The sequence below is a fragment of the Coturnix japonica genome, chromosome 5, assembly GCF_001577835.2.
Source record: "Coturnix japonica isolate 7356 chromosome 5, Coturnix japonica 2.1, whole genome shotgun sequence".
Taxonomy (NCBI): Eukaryota; Metazoa; Chordata; class Aves; order Galliformes; family Phasianidae; genus Coturnix; species Coturnix japonica.
Genome location: NC_029520.1, coordinates 21,196,234 through 21,212,272, shown reverse-complemented (window position 1 = coordinate 21,212,272; position 16,039 = coordinate 21,196,234). Strand labels below are relative to the sequence as shown.

The window sequence follows — 16,039 nt, the reverse complement described above, 5'->3', positions numbered from 1 at the left end:
AAAACCCACTGACGTATACAGTTTGCCCCACATTCCTCAAGAAACACTCATCTGTGAATTTGTGAAACCTCCTGGCTCGCTCTGAGGGAAGCAACAGCTTTGGCTTTGCAGGCTGAGCAGTGCCTGGGTCGCAGCAAGGCAAGGAGCAAAGGAGAGCGGCTGCTTTAGTTTTGGGAACTGGGTTGATAGCTCTCTTATCAGAAATGATGAAGCTATCTTGGTCATCCACGCGCATCTGCAGCACCAAATGCCTTACAGCCAGGAAGTCTTATCTGCTGTTGGTTTGAGTCTCTATCAGTCCAAGCGCACCCAGTTGCTGCTTCAGTTTCCTGCTGCAATCAGATTGCAACTAAATCTAAGTATAAAATCAGAGGCAATGGGGCTGAAAGGAGCCTGAGTCACTGCATGGTGCCACATCATGGGGCTGCCTCTGAATCAGACCCACCTATAGGCAAGAGAGATAATAGTGGTCATCCTGCAGCTGCCTGAATGCCCCAGAGATGCTGGTACATCTTCTCCTTAGACCACAGCAGCCTGATCCCTCTGTCATTTGAAGAGAGCCTTCCCATGTTTGCTCAGTTGAGAAACAGTGGTGACAGAGGTGATACCCATGTTTAGTTCAGGACAGGAGGTGGGAGCATCGCCCTCAAAGCCAGAATGATTGCAGAAAACGGCCCTCGTGGGAGAGGGTCCATTCTGTGTAGATGGTTTCCAAACATCATTCCTCCTCATATACATAAGAATATGTATTATGGGAAGAGCAGTACAGCCCCATCCTGGCTGAATTTATGTCTTCGACCCCTTTCACCCAGAGGCTCTTCACACTTGACTGAAACATAAGGTAAAAGTAAATGCAACTGAAAGAACCCATTGTGTGCATGGGCATAAAGCCCTTTGTGTGCAGGAGCAGCATGTGGCCAACACTACGAGGAGCAGCCAAGGTGTGCTCAGGGCTGTGCTCAGATGCATGGGGACACAGAGCCTGTGACAGCCGTGTGTGGGGAACACAGGGTCCTGGCCGTGCCTGCATGTCTGCACTGAGACATTTCCCAATGGGTCTCTACCAGCATTACAGCACAGCTGCCTGACTTCTTCCACACACCCACAGCCAAGAAGCAGTGGGACCCATTATGTGGAGCCACAGAAGCAGGGGAAGATCAACAAAACATCGAGGCTTCTGCACGATCATTCTAAGTGGTTTTCCTGAGTATTGGCTGGAGTAAGGATCAGGGAGGATGGGGATCCATAATCCCATTTATCCTAAGCCACATAATCTTCCCAAAGCTCCTTAATGGTGCCCAGCTCCTTAGTTACTGAGCGGCCGGCACAGCCGAACCCACCTGGGGCACCTCACCGCACCTCACCGCACCGCGCAGCCATGAGACTCTCGGACCCCTCTGTGCGGGTCTGCCCGGCCCGAAGGAAGGAGAGCGCTGCCCTCCGCCTCCGCGTTGCCTTAAGGGGTGTGGGCCCGCCAAGTCCCGCCCGCGGTTCCCCAGCACGGGGCGGGGGCGTGCCGCTACCGGCCGCCGGCGCTGCCCGCCCGGCCCCATCGCAGCGGGGCACTGACAGCTGCCCCGAGCGGGCACCGGCGCGGCGCTCCCCGGCGCTCCCCCGCCCGCGGGCGGCCCGCTCCCACCCGGCCCCGCCGCCCCATCCATGGACCGCTGCCGCCGGCCCTTGGGCGGCGGGACCGTGCCGCCGCTGTGAGCCCGGCCGGGGAGCGGCGGAGCCCCGAGCCGCGGGCACCATGGACAGTATCCTGGAGCCCTTCGCCGCCGAGCGGCTCTTCCCCGCCGCCGGCCCCGGCTTCCTCGACCTGGGCGACTTCAGCGAGGCGGATTTCCTCAGCAATGTGGTAAGGGGCGCTGCCCGGCGGCGGCCAGCCCGGGATGCCCGTCCCGATCTCCCGCTGCCAGCCCGCGGCTCTCGTTCGCCTTGCTTTTTTTTCCGCCTTATTTGCCCTGGCGGCGCGCTCAGGCCCCGGGAAGAAGCGTGCGGGGCGGGGCGGTGGGAGCGCGGCCGGGGGGGCTCCGCTCGAGCAGCGCTGGAGCACGGCGGGACCACGGGACGCGGGGCTGTGAGCCCCCACTACCGGGCAGCGGGACATGGGGTCCCCCCTCCCGTCTGTTTCCCACTTCTTGGGCAGAGCAGCGTCGGAGAGACAAGGCGTCCCCGTCCGGCGATAGGGCTGGGATGGTTTGCTTTAGAGTGCAGGGCGAGAGGAAGAGTTACTTAGGAGGAAGAGCTGCTGCCAGTCCCAAGGAACCAGAGGGGCATTGTTCACCTCTAAGGAAGCTGCCTGGCCTCCCGAGGAGCCCTGCGAGCTCCAAACCCAACAGCTCCCTCCCTCGCTGCCCTGCCTGGGCTACGGGAGCTGTGCCGTCCCGGTGAGCTCTTGCTGCAAATCTGCTGCCCCTCTGCCCTGGGGGAGGAGAGGAAGAGCCCCAGTGCTCGGGTGGTCCGGTGAGATGGGGAGCATCCTCCCTTGTTCCTGTACAGATCTGAGCATCCCTGAGGACATCCCGATAAGGGATGCCAGCACCACAGCACCGCTGCAGGGGGCAGGGAGGGGAGGGCTGTAGCCCTTGGCTAACTCCGCTTCTTCTCTGCTGCACATAAGATAGCCAAAGCCTTTTGCTCTGCCTCCGACGTGGAGACGAAAGTAGAGATGCAGAATTTGCATAGATGTGAAGTGCAGCACACTCGGGGTGTGGAGATGCATTGGGTCTGGGAAAGAGATTACGCAGGCGGCCTCGTCTCCCAGGGGCCTCACCAGCTCCTACTGCAAGGCAGTGCCGTGCCTGGGAGTGGCAGCAGTGGAGCTGTGCAAGGCCCTGTCTGCTCCAAGCAGGTCAGAGCTTCGTGCTTCCCCTATTCACTGTACACCCCTCGTGGGTGCAGCTGTGCTGAACCTGGAGCGCTTTGTGCCAGGACTGCTTATTCTCTTATCTCCGTGATAATACTCTGTCTTGGCACCAGTCCTTTGACCTCTGTGCAACACAGACTGCAAGCAGAAGGCAGGAAAACCCTCACCCGTGTAGACGGTCCCTCCTTGTAGTTCAAACACAACTTGTGCCTGCAAACAGAGCATGAGAAAAAGAAGCCTTTTGTAAGAGTGCCATCTGGTGCCACCTGCCAGGACAGTGTGCTTACCGTGTGCAGTGACCACGGGCAGGAGCAGCCAGTTGTGGCAGCTCTGCTGTTGCTGTCCTCAGCTCACAGTTAGAAAAAGGAACGCTGTGTGGATCTCTCACCTGCTGCCAGCACCGCTGACTTCTGCTGCAGTGTGAGTGTCCAGCAGACACCTTCCCTTCCCTTCCCAGATAAGCAGGGGAGATTCCTTAGCTGCTTCCCACCTACTGAATCTGTAGCTGATACGTGCACCAGAACATAGTGCATCAGCTTCCTTGTTCCTCTGCTGCATGACAACACGGGAAGGATGAATACACTGACATTCTCCTGTTAAGTGCAGCAAACTTCCCAGGATCCAGAGATGTGCTGAGTTGTTTTCACACAGAGCTGTGCAGAGCATCACCGTGCACAATAGCTCACAGAGTTGCCAGTGCCTTTGCTTCATAGATGGGCAAATCTTCCAGATATTGTTCAGCAAGTATTTTTCTTAGAAGAGCCAGGAATTTTGGCCATAAAATGCCTGTATGAGGCTGGTTCTGGGGGTGATTCCTTCTGTTCAGAACAGAAGCAGAAAGAAAGGACGAGTGATGCTCAGTGCAGAGGTTGTGCTCCTTGGTACATGGATTATATGGCCCTGAACCACTCACCTCTGTTGAGCCCTCTCTCTCCTAATAAGTCACCTCCTTTCTTTAGAAATGGTTCTCTGTGTTGTTCATTTGAAATCATGACTGTAGTAAGGATGGAAGTAAGGAAGGAGTTAGGACAGTACCTCCGTACATGTGAACCTCTGTACCTCAAAGATTTCTGTGTGCTTGAAACAGAGAACAAAGTCTGACCTAAGGGGGCTGGCATTCAGAGGAAGCCAGGCAGGTTGTAGGGATGGCTCAGCAGGAGCTTTGGGACATGCAGCAAAGCAATACTGACTGCTGCTCCTGGGATGGACCAGCTCCTGCACTGGGACAGGCTGGCATTCACAGGCTGAGAGGAGGAAAGAAGTGCTGGGGGTACTGGGCAGCCCTGGGCCAGCAGAGTGCATAGGGGGCTGCTAGCTTCAGCAGGAGCATAACAGTATGGACAGATGGGAGCTCAGGCACAGTGGGACCCAGCAGCAGCCTGCTGGCCCTGTGAGGAGCTTGCTGAGAAGGTGGAGCCAGGCTCTTTACATAAGTGCATGGCAGCGCTCGTAAATCAGAACAGGGAAGGTTTAGACTGAGTATAAGGAAACAATTTATCACTGTGAGGACACAGGAGAGGATGAGGCTGCCCAGAGGTGTGGTGGAATCTCCAGCCCTGGAGGTTTCTAAGACAGGTCTGGACAAAACAAACCGCTCTACATTTAGTGTTGGCCCTGTTCTGAGGAGAGGGTTCAATTAGAATTGTCCTGAGCTCCCTCCCAACCTGTGTGAGGCTGTGATTATGTGATGGTTTGGTTTGGTCTGGTTTGGAAAATCCTAAGGAGAGTGGTGTCTGCTTCATGTGTGGAGGGGACATCTCCAAAGGACAAGAAATGGGTTTATTTTCACTTTACCTAGCTAACCAGACTCACGTACAATGACTGCTGCCTACACTATCAGCCTCTGCTTGCTCAAAAAGCTGCCGCCTGCTCTTGAACTGAAAGAACTTTATTCATCCTTTTCCACTAGACAGGACCTGCCATAAAGGAGGCTCACCTGTCATGCAGTGTTTGCTTATCAATTCCACCTGCCTGTCCCCTGTCCGGTCCAGCATTTCTGGTTGTTCCTGCTGGGACCCATACATTCATTTACGGTCTTATGGCCACATTCAAAGAGCTCTTACTATTCCAGGTCTTACCGAGGTTGTGAAACTCTTCAAAAGGTTATCTTTGTGTCAGATCCACCGCCATGTTCCACTGGGTTTGGGACACCGGTGGCACAATGAAGCCAGAATAAACCAACAGAATGGCAGGCTCTTGTTTCTTTAAACCTAATACCGCAGAGGGTTTGTTTCTTCCTTCTGTTGCTGAGTTTTATGGTTTGAAAGATACCCTCAAAGATGGCTTTGGAGGCTGGATGTTCACATAAACAAAGCTCCATTTTGAGTCTGTGCTTTTCAGAGTGTATTCTGTGTCTTTCTGAAAGGGAGGCAACAAGGCAAAAATGTCACCTACATGTTAGTTTGTTAGTTGATGTCTCAACTGTTAGAAGCTGCAGAATGTCAATTCAGGCTGTGTCAGTAGCATTCACCCGGCTGCTCTGGGGAATTGCAGTGATGTGCTCCTTCGTAGTGTGATCTGAGCTTGCTGGGCAAGCTGACAGATGTACCTGCTGGGAGAAGAGCCACTTGTCCCTCTGGGTTGCTCCTTGAGCACACACTGTGTTTTGTGCATACTGTCTACTCTTTTCTGCAGTATTGCCACGGCTCCAGAAAGGAGGGAAGCAGCAGGACTGCAAGGAGCAAGCAGGATGAGAGCAATGCTGTGCAACTCAGAAGTGGAGCATAATTTGGAAATAAACCCAGGCTGTTCACCAGGGATGGCCGTCACTCTTGCGAGGACTCTTCTGTTCCTCTTATGCCTGCTATAGGCACTTAAATAGCACTTAAGCGGTGCTTAGTGTTGGACTGATCTTTGTCCTGAGTGAGTTTCATGCTGGGTGAGTTCCCTCCCACCACCTCAGCACACAGCAAGAACGGAGAGCTCAGCAGATGTGGTCATCCATCTCACGCTCCTTCCCGTTGCTAGTGAAGGGACCTTGCTGTAACAGAGGCTGGGACTCTGGGACTGATGTAGTCCTACATAGGAACACACGCAGAATGAATGTTGGCCCCCCCGTCCCCTGTGCATGGTAAGATTTGGTCAAGATTTGGCTGACAAGCCAAGTGCTGGGCAAGGCAGGGCTTTTTAAAGTTTTGCTTGGAACATGATGGTCAGAGTTTCCTGTGGGATCTGGAGCACAGATACAGAGAGGCCTGGCGGGGGCTATCAGACCTGGCCTGATGGAAATGAATCTCAAAGTAATCGTTCCCAGATTTTCCTTATTTCATTAGTTTCTTTGGATCTGTCTCACAGTTCCCCCACTCCATGCCCATGCTGCTCCTCACTGTCACACAGTCGGATTTACACCTGCAGCAGGGTGAAACCACAGTTGGACACAACCATTCACAGGCTTCTGAACCTGCAGCATCATTGCCGCAATCATCACCAGCAAATCTAGTGACAAAGAGAGGAAGAGATTTGAACTTCCTTTGGAAGACCAGGTGAATACTTCCTCCACAGAGACTGGGGGAATTATCTGCTCATCCTTCCAGGCCAGAAAGAAACAGAGACATCTGAGATACTCTTCCAGAAGAAAACATGTTTATCTGTAGGACAGCTGGCAGCACATGCTGGGGATCCACGGGCCAGAACATTCATCTCTGCCAAAGTGGGAGAAGCCTTTAACTGATCAGCCAGGCCAGAGCTAGGAGAGACCTAGCTCAGAGCTGGAGTGCAGGAGGTGTGTATCCACAACAGGGCTAATCCATGGTGACAGAGCTGTTATCCTGGTGGAGAAAAGCAGAAAGGGCTTTAAAGAAGTGCTTGCAGAGCAAACAAAGGGAGTGCTGGCAGGGAGTGGGAGCACATCCATGCTTACTGTGCTTCCACTTAGGGTTGTTGTCAGTGACACCAGCTGGGAGGTGCTGAGCCAGTCACAGCTCCAGCCACATCCCCCCATTGATGCTAGTCCCCACAGGCATTAGGCACTCATTCAGATTCCACTTTTGGAGATGAGGAAATCGACACTTAGTCTGTATGGACCAGACTCTAGCAAGCCTCTGAGATGATCTTCTGGCTCATTGGATCTCCCTCTGGAACCAGCACAAGTGTCTAAGCATGGCTGGATTTAACTGGGGTGATGGGAGTACACCTCTCAGTGATGCCTGCCCCTACCACTCTTCAAGAGCACAGCAGAGTGGAGAGGGGCCAGGCTTGTGGCCACATAAGAGGAAAGAAGAGATTTTTCTGAAGCAGCTCCTTAAAGGGCAATGTTGGAAAGAGTGACTTCATAGCTACCAGTGCAGTGCAGTGCCACTACTCAAAATGAGGCCAGTTGACACCTCTCCGGTGTTCTCCACTGTTGCTTCAGAGGAAGGCCCAGACCTGGCCTCACTCTGTTTTTTTCTCAGCACTTCCCTGTAAGTTTTAAGACAGTAGCATTTAGTCAGCATTTAGTACATTACTTATTTTAACAAATTATCAGTGTTAAAGGAAGGGAATGGGAGCATTCCACTCTCTGAAGCTGACTGTGGTGGCCACATGGTAGGCTCTCTTCTCATAGCCACAGGGTTAGGACTGTGTTTGGTATGAAGATGTGATTCCCGAGACAGAATTGTACTGCTCATGTCAGGGAAGGGATGAATCAACCTGCTGAGATTCTTGTGCCCCTTCTCCTCTTGTGAACACTGCACTGCAGCAAACCATATAGGACACAGAAGTCAGTTGGTGATCTTCTTGCTACAGTTAGAGGGGAATGGAAAGAACTGAGGGATCAAGTGGACCAATACAGCTCAACTAAGAAATGGCCAGCAGCTTGGCAGTGGGTGCTTGCATGGAGCTCTTCCCTTACTCTTTCCTTCCTTTGGAGCCCAACTTGTGCTGTGAGTAGCTCCCTGTGTCCTTGGGTTGGTGTCTGCAGGTTAGCATTGCTTCTCAGAGAAGAAACAGTGGGAAGTGTGTGAAGAGCCAAGGGGAAGGCTGGAGCAGCAGGGAGCTGTGGCTAGTGTGCTGAAAGGCAAGCTCTATCTGCCCACATCAGCTGTGCTGTGTTTACACCTGTTTGACTCTCAGTTGCTCAAGAGAACAATTATTTTTTCTTCTATTTTCCTGAAGGGTCACATATTTCAATGTTTTCCTTTTCAGAAGTCCCCTCAGCATACTTGAACACACCAGCCCTTCCCCTCTAACCCATCCCTTTTTGGCTCCTTTATCCACCATTTCTTCTGTATCTCTCCATCTCTCCTGTTACTCCTTTTTCTTAAATCTCTCCAGGGCTGTCTGCCCTTGGAGCTGCTCTGCTCAGTGTCCAAGTGCTTGCTGCCTGACATGAATCTTGTCATGTTCTTCAGCCAGAATGAGGTCCCCTGAAGGCTGTAACCACGCACATCCACATGCTCTTTCACACCTTCTTTTCTGTGCACATCCTATTTCATCTTCTCACTTTCTAGGACTGCAAAAATTCTTTGGACAGGATGGAAGCAACGTGCAAGGCTATTCTCACTGGAACTAGCATGTAATTTAAACCAGCTCTGCATTTAGTAGCGTCTTTGGGGATCTAAGGTGATGCTTTATATGAGGTAATTCATTGTGATCGCCGTCCAGCCTGTTTCAGAGGAAACTCACCCTTGACTACCTCAGCAGAGTTGCTCTTGGCTTCTTCACACTGTGACTTTGTCTTGATCAAGGAAAATGTTTGTTTAGGTTGGTCAGGCTGACCCAAGCTAGAGAAACCTGCTCCAAACTCCGTTATCAGTGTTCCCAGAATAGCTACGAAGTAACATGTTCACTCAGCTAGCTGTGTCAGGAGTTCCCATGCAACAAGAATATCAGGTCTCCCCAGGGAAAAATCTGGCAGCCCAAGTTGGAGGAGAAATACAGTTTGGGCCAGGTACCAAATATGTTACGCAGGAGGGAGCTGGATGCAACACACGCTTTGGGCACTGGTGGTTGGATCGTTTGCATCCCCCCTGCAGGTGAGTTTCCTCAATCCAGCGCCCAGAGGAATTGCCCTCATGCTGCGCTTTCCTGCCCTGCTGTCACAGGGCCACCAACTTCTTCCAGGTCTTCTGCCAAGTCCAGGTGGGAGCACTACTGCCCAAGGACGTGTCTCTGTATCACAGAGTGGGGCTCTACCCTGTGAACTTGTTAATTGCTGCGTGCCAGGATAGCTTAATGCTAAGTGAGAGCCATTGGTTGGTGGCAGCTGAAGGAAGGAGATAGGCAGGTGCTTTTGGCTGAGCCTGCTGCTGCCTCAGGGAGGGACTGCAAGCCAGGCAGCCTGGGGAGGAGGAAACTAGTGCTGACATTTGTTAAAGGCTGTTGATGGAAGGTTTCTTTCAAAGCCTTTTCAGTCTCTCGATCTGAGAGCTCTTTGCCCAGGAGTGCTGGAAATCTGGCTCTTCTTTCCAAGCAAATGTGCAGACTCTGAGTTGATGAGGTGCCGCTGAGCCACAAATAGTGAATTGCCAATCGAATGATGCTGGGTTTGTTCTTGGGTTTGTTTTTTTTCCCTTGCGGATAGTGGTGCAGTGACTGGGACATGAGGTTGTCAGGAATGGGAGAGTGTTAGTCCCAGCCCTGCCAGTTGCTTTGCGCGAGATCTTTAGGGTGTTATTTGTTGCAGTGTAGCTTCTGCTGCCTAGAAAATAAGGCACATCCTTATTCCTGCTAGCACAGCGCAGTGCCATCAGCGGGTGACACAAATTAATGACAAGCTGGACTGTGATGGGAAGCTGCTAGCAGATACCTGCCAGGAAAGGTCTGTGGGAGCTACTGCTTTGCTTCCTCAGTCAGTCCCTTTGAGTTACTTTGCAGCCAGTGGTGTTTGCAACATTTTCAGTTTGGCAGCTCCCAGCTGTCCTTCTCCCTTTTCCTTTTCATTTCCCCTACGGGCTGTGCATGGCTGATTTTGACCTCAGATACTTCAGGTTAATCCAGAGTAATCTTTCTGTGTCAGTGTGGATGACTAAGTTAGTCAGCATCAGGATTAAACTGAAGTACTTGGCCAATGCTGTTGCTGGCCTGGCCTCTTTGGGCCATATTGAAAACCAAACAGTTTGTGCTTTATAAATCCAGTGAATGGGCTGTACTCATAGTTCATCCTCCACTGAACAACTGGATCCTGGCTCAGCTGCAAAACCCAACTTCCCCCTGGGTTTGGTGCAGCTTGCTGAGAGAGCCCTGTTACAGCCCTGCCTGAAGCTGAAGCTTGTCAGGACTGTGCTGAGTCCCCACACTCCCAGTAGATGGGTGGTGGTCTGTTTCTAAGGAGGTGACTAAATGAGAGCATCAGAGTGCCATGGCTTTACCAGGGCACTGAAGACCCATGGCAGTCTCTCTCGGTCCCTCCCGCTGCTCAGTGCACAGTTGTGCTTTCTCCTTTTCCCAACACTAAGTCTGCCTGAGCTGCCTAAAGCTGGGATCAGCATTGCTCACTTGGAAGAGTGATGCAAAAGGTTGTTCTCCTGTTCTCTGATGCCTCTCCGGCTCTTCGGGATTTGTCAAAGATACCCAGCAGCAGCCCAGCCACTGGATTAGCATTAAATAATGAGCAAATGGCCCGCAGCCCTTTCCAGGCCTTGCAAAGAGCACACCTTTAATTCTTTCCTCACGTGTCTTCTAACCCTGTTCTTATCACACTGGTAGACAGCCGAGGAGCAGACACTGGCCTGGTCAGCTCTGGCGACAGAGCAGAGGGTTTTGCACTTGCTTCTTTGTCACTAATTAGTAGCAGGGTGGCAGCTAGTGGCCGTGAGCTGTGACAGCTGCCCCCGTCAGCGCAGTCAGTAGTGGCTGCATGCAGCTGGGGCACACAGCAGTAGAGCAGCAGCAAGGCTCATTGCTTAGTGTTCCTGTGTGCATCAGGCTCCAGGAGAGCATGGGGAGGTTGCACAGCAGCCGAGGTACCTGTGGGTATAGAGACAGTGTCCTGAGTAGTGCCCATCCTCTGGTCTCAGATGCCTTTCTGATATCCAATGAAACTTTATTCTGTTGAGTTGCCAGAGCATTTATTTATTTATCCTGGGAAAGGGAAGAGGGAAAGAGGCCAGAAGGGATGGAGAATAAAAGAAAGAGAGAGGGAAGAAAAAGCAAAGACAAGAGAGAGGTAGCTATGCAGTTAGCATTCCTGAGCCATCTGGGCCTGTTGGCATGGCCCCAGCTGGATGGGCTGGCAGGTTTATCCACAGCATGATGTAATCTTCATTGCCCAGCATTTGATTATTCTCCTTGCTCTGGATGGCCTCATATCGGGTGCAAGTCTGGAGTGGGCATTTTGATTTCCTGTTGCTATTTGTGGACTTTTCCTGGCCAATCCTCAAGAGCAGCTCAGGCAGTTTTCATTCCTCCAGCTGAAATTGTGATGCCACTCGGCTGGTGTAGTGCAGAGCCAGTCCCAGCCAGCCCGTCAGCTGGAGACAGACAGCCCTGCAGAGAGGCCCAGCTGTGCTTCACACTGTGCCACAGCTGGAGAGAAGGGGACACCCCTGCCTTTGTTCTTGGGCAGCTGCAGCTCAGCACATGAGTTGTCTCAGCCTTCAGCATCACAGGGAGAGGGCTGCAGGAGAGGCTATCAGGCCACCCTTTCACAGCTGCTCATTGGTTTCCCTGGTCTGCTTGGTCTTGCAGTGGGATGGGGTGCAAGGAGAATTTTATTTGGCCCAAGACTTATTCTTCCCTTTGCTTCATGGGAGCAAAAAACAACAAATGATGTCAGTTCCTCTCCTCTGCCTTCACAAATGGAGTGACCCCTAGTCCTGCATGGCAGGAAAGGGTTGTGACATGCAGAGGGTGAAGGTGAGACTTCTCTATTTAGAGTGCACGCACGCTGCTAGGAAACCTCAGACCTAGCTATGAAAGGGACCTGTTCAGAGTATGCTGTTCCCTGCTCTGACTCAAGAGATGTGGGTAGCTGCACGATGAGCCATTAGGAAATAGCTGACAATTGCAGACAGTATTCCCTCCCTCATGATGCCTCATCCTGCCCACACGCCTTACTTAGCTTTGTCTCTCCAGGGCCTTGGGGATGGAGAAGCTGAGAGCAGTGACCCCAGGGAACAGAACTCTGTTCGATGGAAAATCCCCCTGCCTGTCTCAGAAGCTGCCCTGGTTGCACCCGGAGGGAGCAGGGCTCTGCTCTCAGTCATGCCCCAGGGACGGCCAAGGGCTGGGATGGACTCACTGGAACCGCAGCGCTGAGCTTTTCCACCCAGCTCAGCTGTGCTGAGCGACAGAGTAGCTGAGGAAAACGATGGCCTCTTTATAAACCAACTGGCAAAACTCTTGCATCTCTCCTGGGAACAGGCCAGGGATTCTGAGTCACTGCTCAAGCTGGTTGCAGCCAAGGTAGTCTTACCCCAAGACGTTAAGAAAGAGAGGAGAGATCCACCCAGGAATGCCAGCAGAAAGCAAAATAGTTATAACCATAATTAATAATAATATCATGATGAAAAGATTCAAAAAATGTGCTGCCCTCTCCAAAAATAAAGTTTGAGGACCATTCAAATGCTGGGAAGAAAAGAAGAGAGGAAAGAGTGGAGAAAGGCCGCCAAAGCCTGCATGTCAGCTGCAATGCAAGGAGTCCTATCCAGCTGGCCAGAGTTCAAAGAGCTCCTATTGTCCAACAGCATTTCCAAAACACCATTCAAAACTTTCAGAAAACGAGCCCAAGATGCAGGGTGAGATTTATCACACAGTAAAGGCAATCCAGATGTGTGCACCCTTTCAGAGAGAGGAGATGGGAGGAAGGTGATGGAGGAGAATGAGAGAAGAGGGTTGCACGAAGTCTGGTGCTGTGAGTGTGAAGGCAGGAGTAGGGACTGGGTGTGTCTGTGCTGGAATACATGCCAGGCTCTTGTGGAGGATTTCAGAGATATGGAGAACTCCGTGCTTAGGGAAAGTCTCTTGGCACCGGCATTAAGGGACAGAAGGGTAAGATTTCACTGAAGCATTTTCTTTTTTGTTGCACATAGAATATTGTTGCACATGGATACTAAGAGCCTATTGTTGCTTCTGGTCCTGGATCATATATATTCATAATAAGGCCACATCTGAAGCCAAACCACTGTAGATTTTATCTTGGTTCTCTCACAGCCTGTGTTATTGCTTTGCAGTACAAGCCACCGTGGCAGTACTGTAGCCTCTTTTGCAACAGGAAACACTCACTTCCACCTGTGCTTTGATTATGTTAAAATCTGGCAATTAATTACACTGGAGGACAGTTTCATCTTTGAATGTGCTGCTAACATGCACTTCTACAGCTACAAACTGCTGTCACTGAGTATCCAGATTCTCTCTGCTTGCAGTGAGACCGGTGGTGCTCCTGCTGCCTGCAGAACAACCAGGTAGGGTGACCACACGTGTCACACTCCCTAGATTAAGGAGTGACTTGGTGCCTTTCAGGAGGACCTCTGGTAGGAAGGGCTTGTTCATTTAACAGCACAAAGCCTGAGAAAACGATTTGTCTGAATGCTTAAGCTAGAGAGTCAGTGTTTTAAGTGACTCATCTGTTTGGTGAATGTAGTTAGCTTTAAGTTGTGCTTTTTTTAGAAAGAGGTAGATTTCTCTGAAGCCTTTTGGCTTAGACTGGATGTTTCTTTCTATGAAGCTCAGTTACAGATGATGAGCTTGAAGCATGAATATAGCTCCTGCACTCAGCTGGGTAAGGACCCACGCTTGATTACCAGAACACTTATTTCAGGCTATAAAACCTGTGAAGCATCTGCATTGTCTCTAACCAGTCAGATCTCCAACCACGTCTTAGGGCTCTGACCCCATGCTACATTATCTTCTGGGATGCTGCTAATGCAGGCTGCCACACTAGTAAGGGGTGGCCTGAGAGGTGTTACTGCCCTTCCTGGTGAAGGAAGGATTTCCCCATTCTCTGGAGATTTCTGTTTCTGCAGCTCTACCTCTGAGGTGCAAATGATACCTTCAGGACCGAAGCTGAAGTTTAATTTCCTATCTGCTGCTCAGGGCACAGTTTTTCCACTGGAATATTGGCAGCAGGTCAGAAATCTGCATTCCAAGCTGAATTGCTTTGAAAACAGTCCCGATGCCCAGAAGCAGGAACGTCTGCCATGCGCACGCGCACAGAGTAGGAGTCCCCTGTCCCAACCCAGCTCACATTGAGCTCCTCCAGCTCCAGGATGCCTGTGCACATCACATCCCCAGAGACAGCAAACACTGCAGCAGCTGATGGGATCCCACTGAACATGCTGGTTGCAAAACCCAGCTCTTGCCCAGCTTTGCCACTGAAGATCCCAGCTTTCTATCTCTCCATCATAAATTTTGGATGAACATCTCTCACAAAGCATCTGCTCTGGCTTATTTGCTCTATGATTGTCCTTTACAAAAACCCAAGGAATGAAAGCCACCAGTAATGTTTGGTATTAGCTGCATGCCTCAGCTTCTGGACCTGAACAGAGAGTACTGCTATCTTCCTCTTCCAAGGCATTTCTTTATGGTCCTACTGGGACCTGACGAGGGACAAAATGTGAATTATCTCTGATTTTGTTCTCTGAGTATTAAAGTGAAACAGTTTCAATGAGACAAATGAAGCTGATTATAACGATAATACAAATTCTCCCTCCTCCTGCTGCAGTTAATTCCCCAAGCAGATTTGCTCTGTCTCTCAGAGCACCTTTTCCCATTGCTCTCACTGCCTTTCTTAAAGATTCAGAAAAAGGCCCATAATAAAGGTTGAAGAGAAGTGCAAGAGCAGAGATTTGCCAGCTCTCATGACTCCAACCCAGTACTAGACGGGATTGGAAGCTTCCAAGAAGGTTGGAAGAAATGGTGGAGTGATGTTTATTCAAGTGAATTTTGGTTACAAAATAAACTTCCCCATTCCCCTGACTAGTGACTGGCTTGAGCAGTCGTACCCCTCCAATTTCTTTTTAATTGCATTGTTCATTTGTGCTGTATTTTGTGTCTTTTGGGATGCTGTGATCTCATCTTCCCCTCAGCACAGCAGTACAGTTTGGAACTGCACAGAGTAAAGCAGCATTTTCTTACACTTGCCCTGCTTGCTGCCTTTAATTGCACCACGTGTACCTGTCAGAACCATAGTGAGGCACAAACAGGCATGGCCAAGCATTTGCTTTAGGGCCCTTCTGAACCTCAGATTCCTCCTGGTGTCCTGCAGCAGCTCCATCCTGTGCAAACCTCCTGGACCTCTGCTTATTTGAGCTGGTGCTCTCTGTGCCTCCGTGAGCAGGAGGGAATCCAGATGGAGCCCTACCATAACGTGGCATAGCCTTACACACAGTATTTTTTCTGTCTTGCCTCTTGCACGTTCTAGCCTTCTGTCTGCTATTTTTCTTTGCATCAAGATTTTTTCCTTACACTGTCCAGGCAGATCTGTCACACACAATTAAAAATGCATGGGCTTTCTCATGACCATTTTGCCTCTAGGTTTGCAGAGCTGGGCCTGAGCTGCATTTCTAGGTAGCGCAGGGGTGCTGCATGCCAATCAGCTTGGCTGCCAAAACCCAGTTGTGTTCTGGCTCTGCCGGCACTGAGAAGGGATGTGTGCTTGGGTTTTGCAAAGGGCAAATCTGCATAGAAGGTCGAGGCAATATAGCAGGGCCTTCTCAAAGATGTATTATCACACCTGGGGAGGTAAAGTACACATTAACCCCCTCCTACCCAAGTAGGAGCAACTGATGTAAACACCTCATCCTGAGGGACTTGTAGCCACTTCTGTGCGTGGTTTAAATCCTGCTCTAATTATTTTCTACCCGAGCCGGCTGCGAGCTGTAAGCCAAGGGAAATTTGGGCCGCTCACAGCATTTGTGCTGTGCACGCAGCGCAAGTGAGCTGGAAGGCGGCGGCATTCCTCATATCTCCAGGGTGCTGCTGCTGGGAGGAGAGCTGCTCCCGGCTCTGCCGCCCGTGCGGTCCCGTGCAGCGGGGCCGGCAGGGCCTACACGGAGCCTCGGGGCACATCACCCCGTCGGGGCGGCTCCGAATGCCAACGGGGCAGCGAGTGGAAGACGCGGGGCTGCTCTTCCCCCACTTTCATCCCCTCATCCTCCGGTCGCTGCCGGGGTGCTGGGCATCCCATCGCGATGGAGGGGTCGGGCAGGGCATTGCAGGGCCGGGCCGCGAGTCGATCCGATGCTTTGCGGGTCGCTGTGTGCCGCGGTCCGCTCCGTCCTAACCCTGCACTCCTCCCGCCCGCCCCGCCGC

The 16,039-nt window shown here is 51.5% G+C and overlaps 1 protein-coding gene across 3 annotated transcripts in view; it reads left to right on the top strand.

Annotated features, from left to right (window-relative positions):
- Positions 1–1,652: 1,652 nt before the first annotated feature.
- CREB3L1 (cAMP responsive element binding protein 3 like 1) overlaps positions 1,653–16,039 on the top strand; it is a 41,042-nt gene continuing 26,655 nt past the window's right edge. The window contains exon 1 of one of the 3 annotated variants that reach the window (XM_015864542.2): positions 1,653–1,858. In XM_015864542.2, coding sequence (XP_015720028.1) covers positions 1,751–1,858 — 108 coding nt within the window. In that variant the 5' untranslated portion in view covers positions 1,653–1,750. The remainder of the gene's footprint in view (positions 1,859–16,039) is intronic. The other 2 variants (XM_015864541.2, XM_015864540.2) reach the window with 2 other exon arrangements.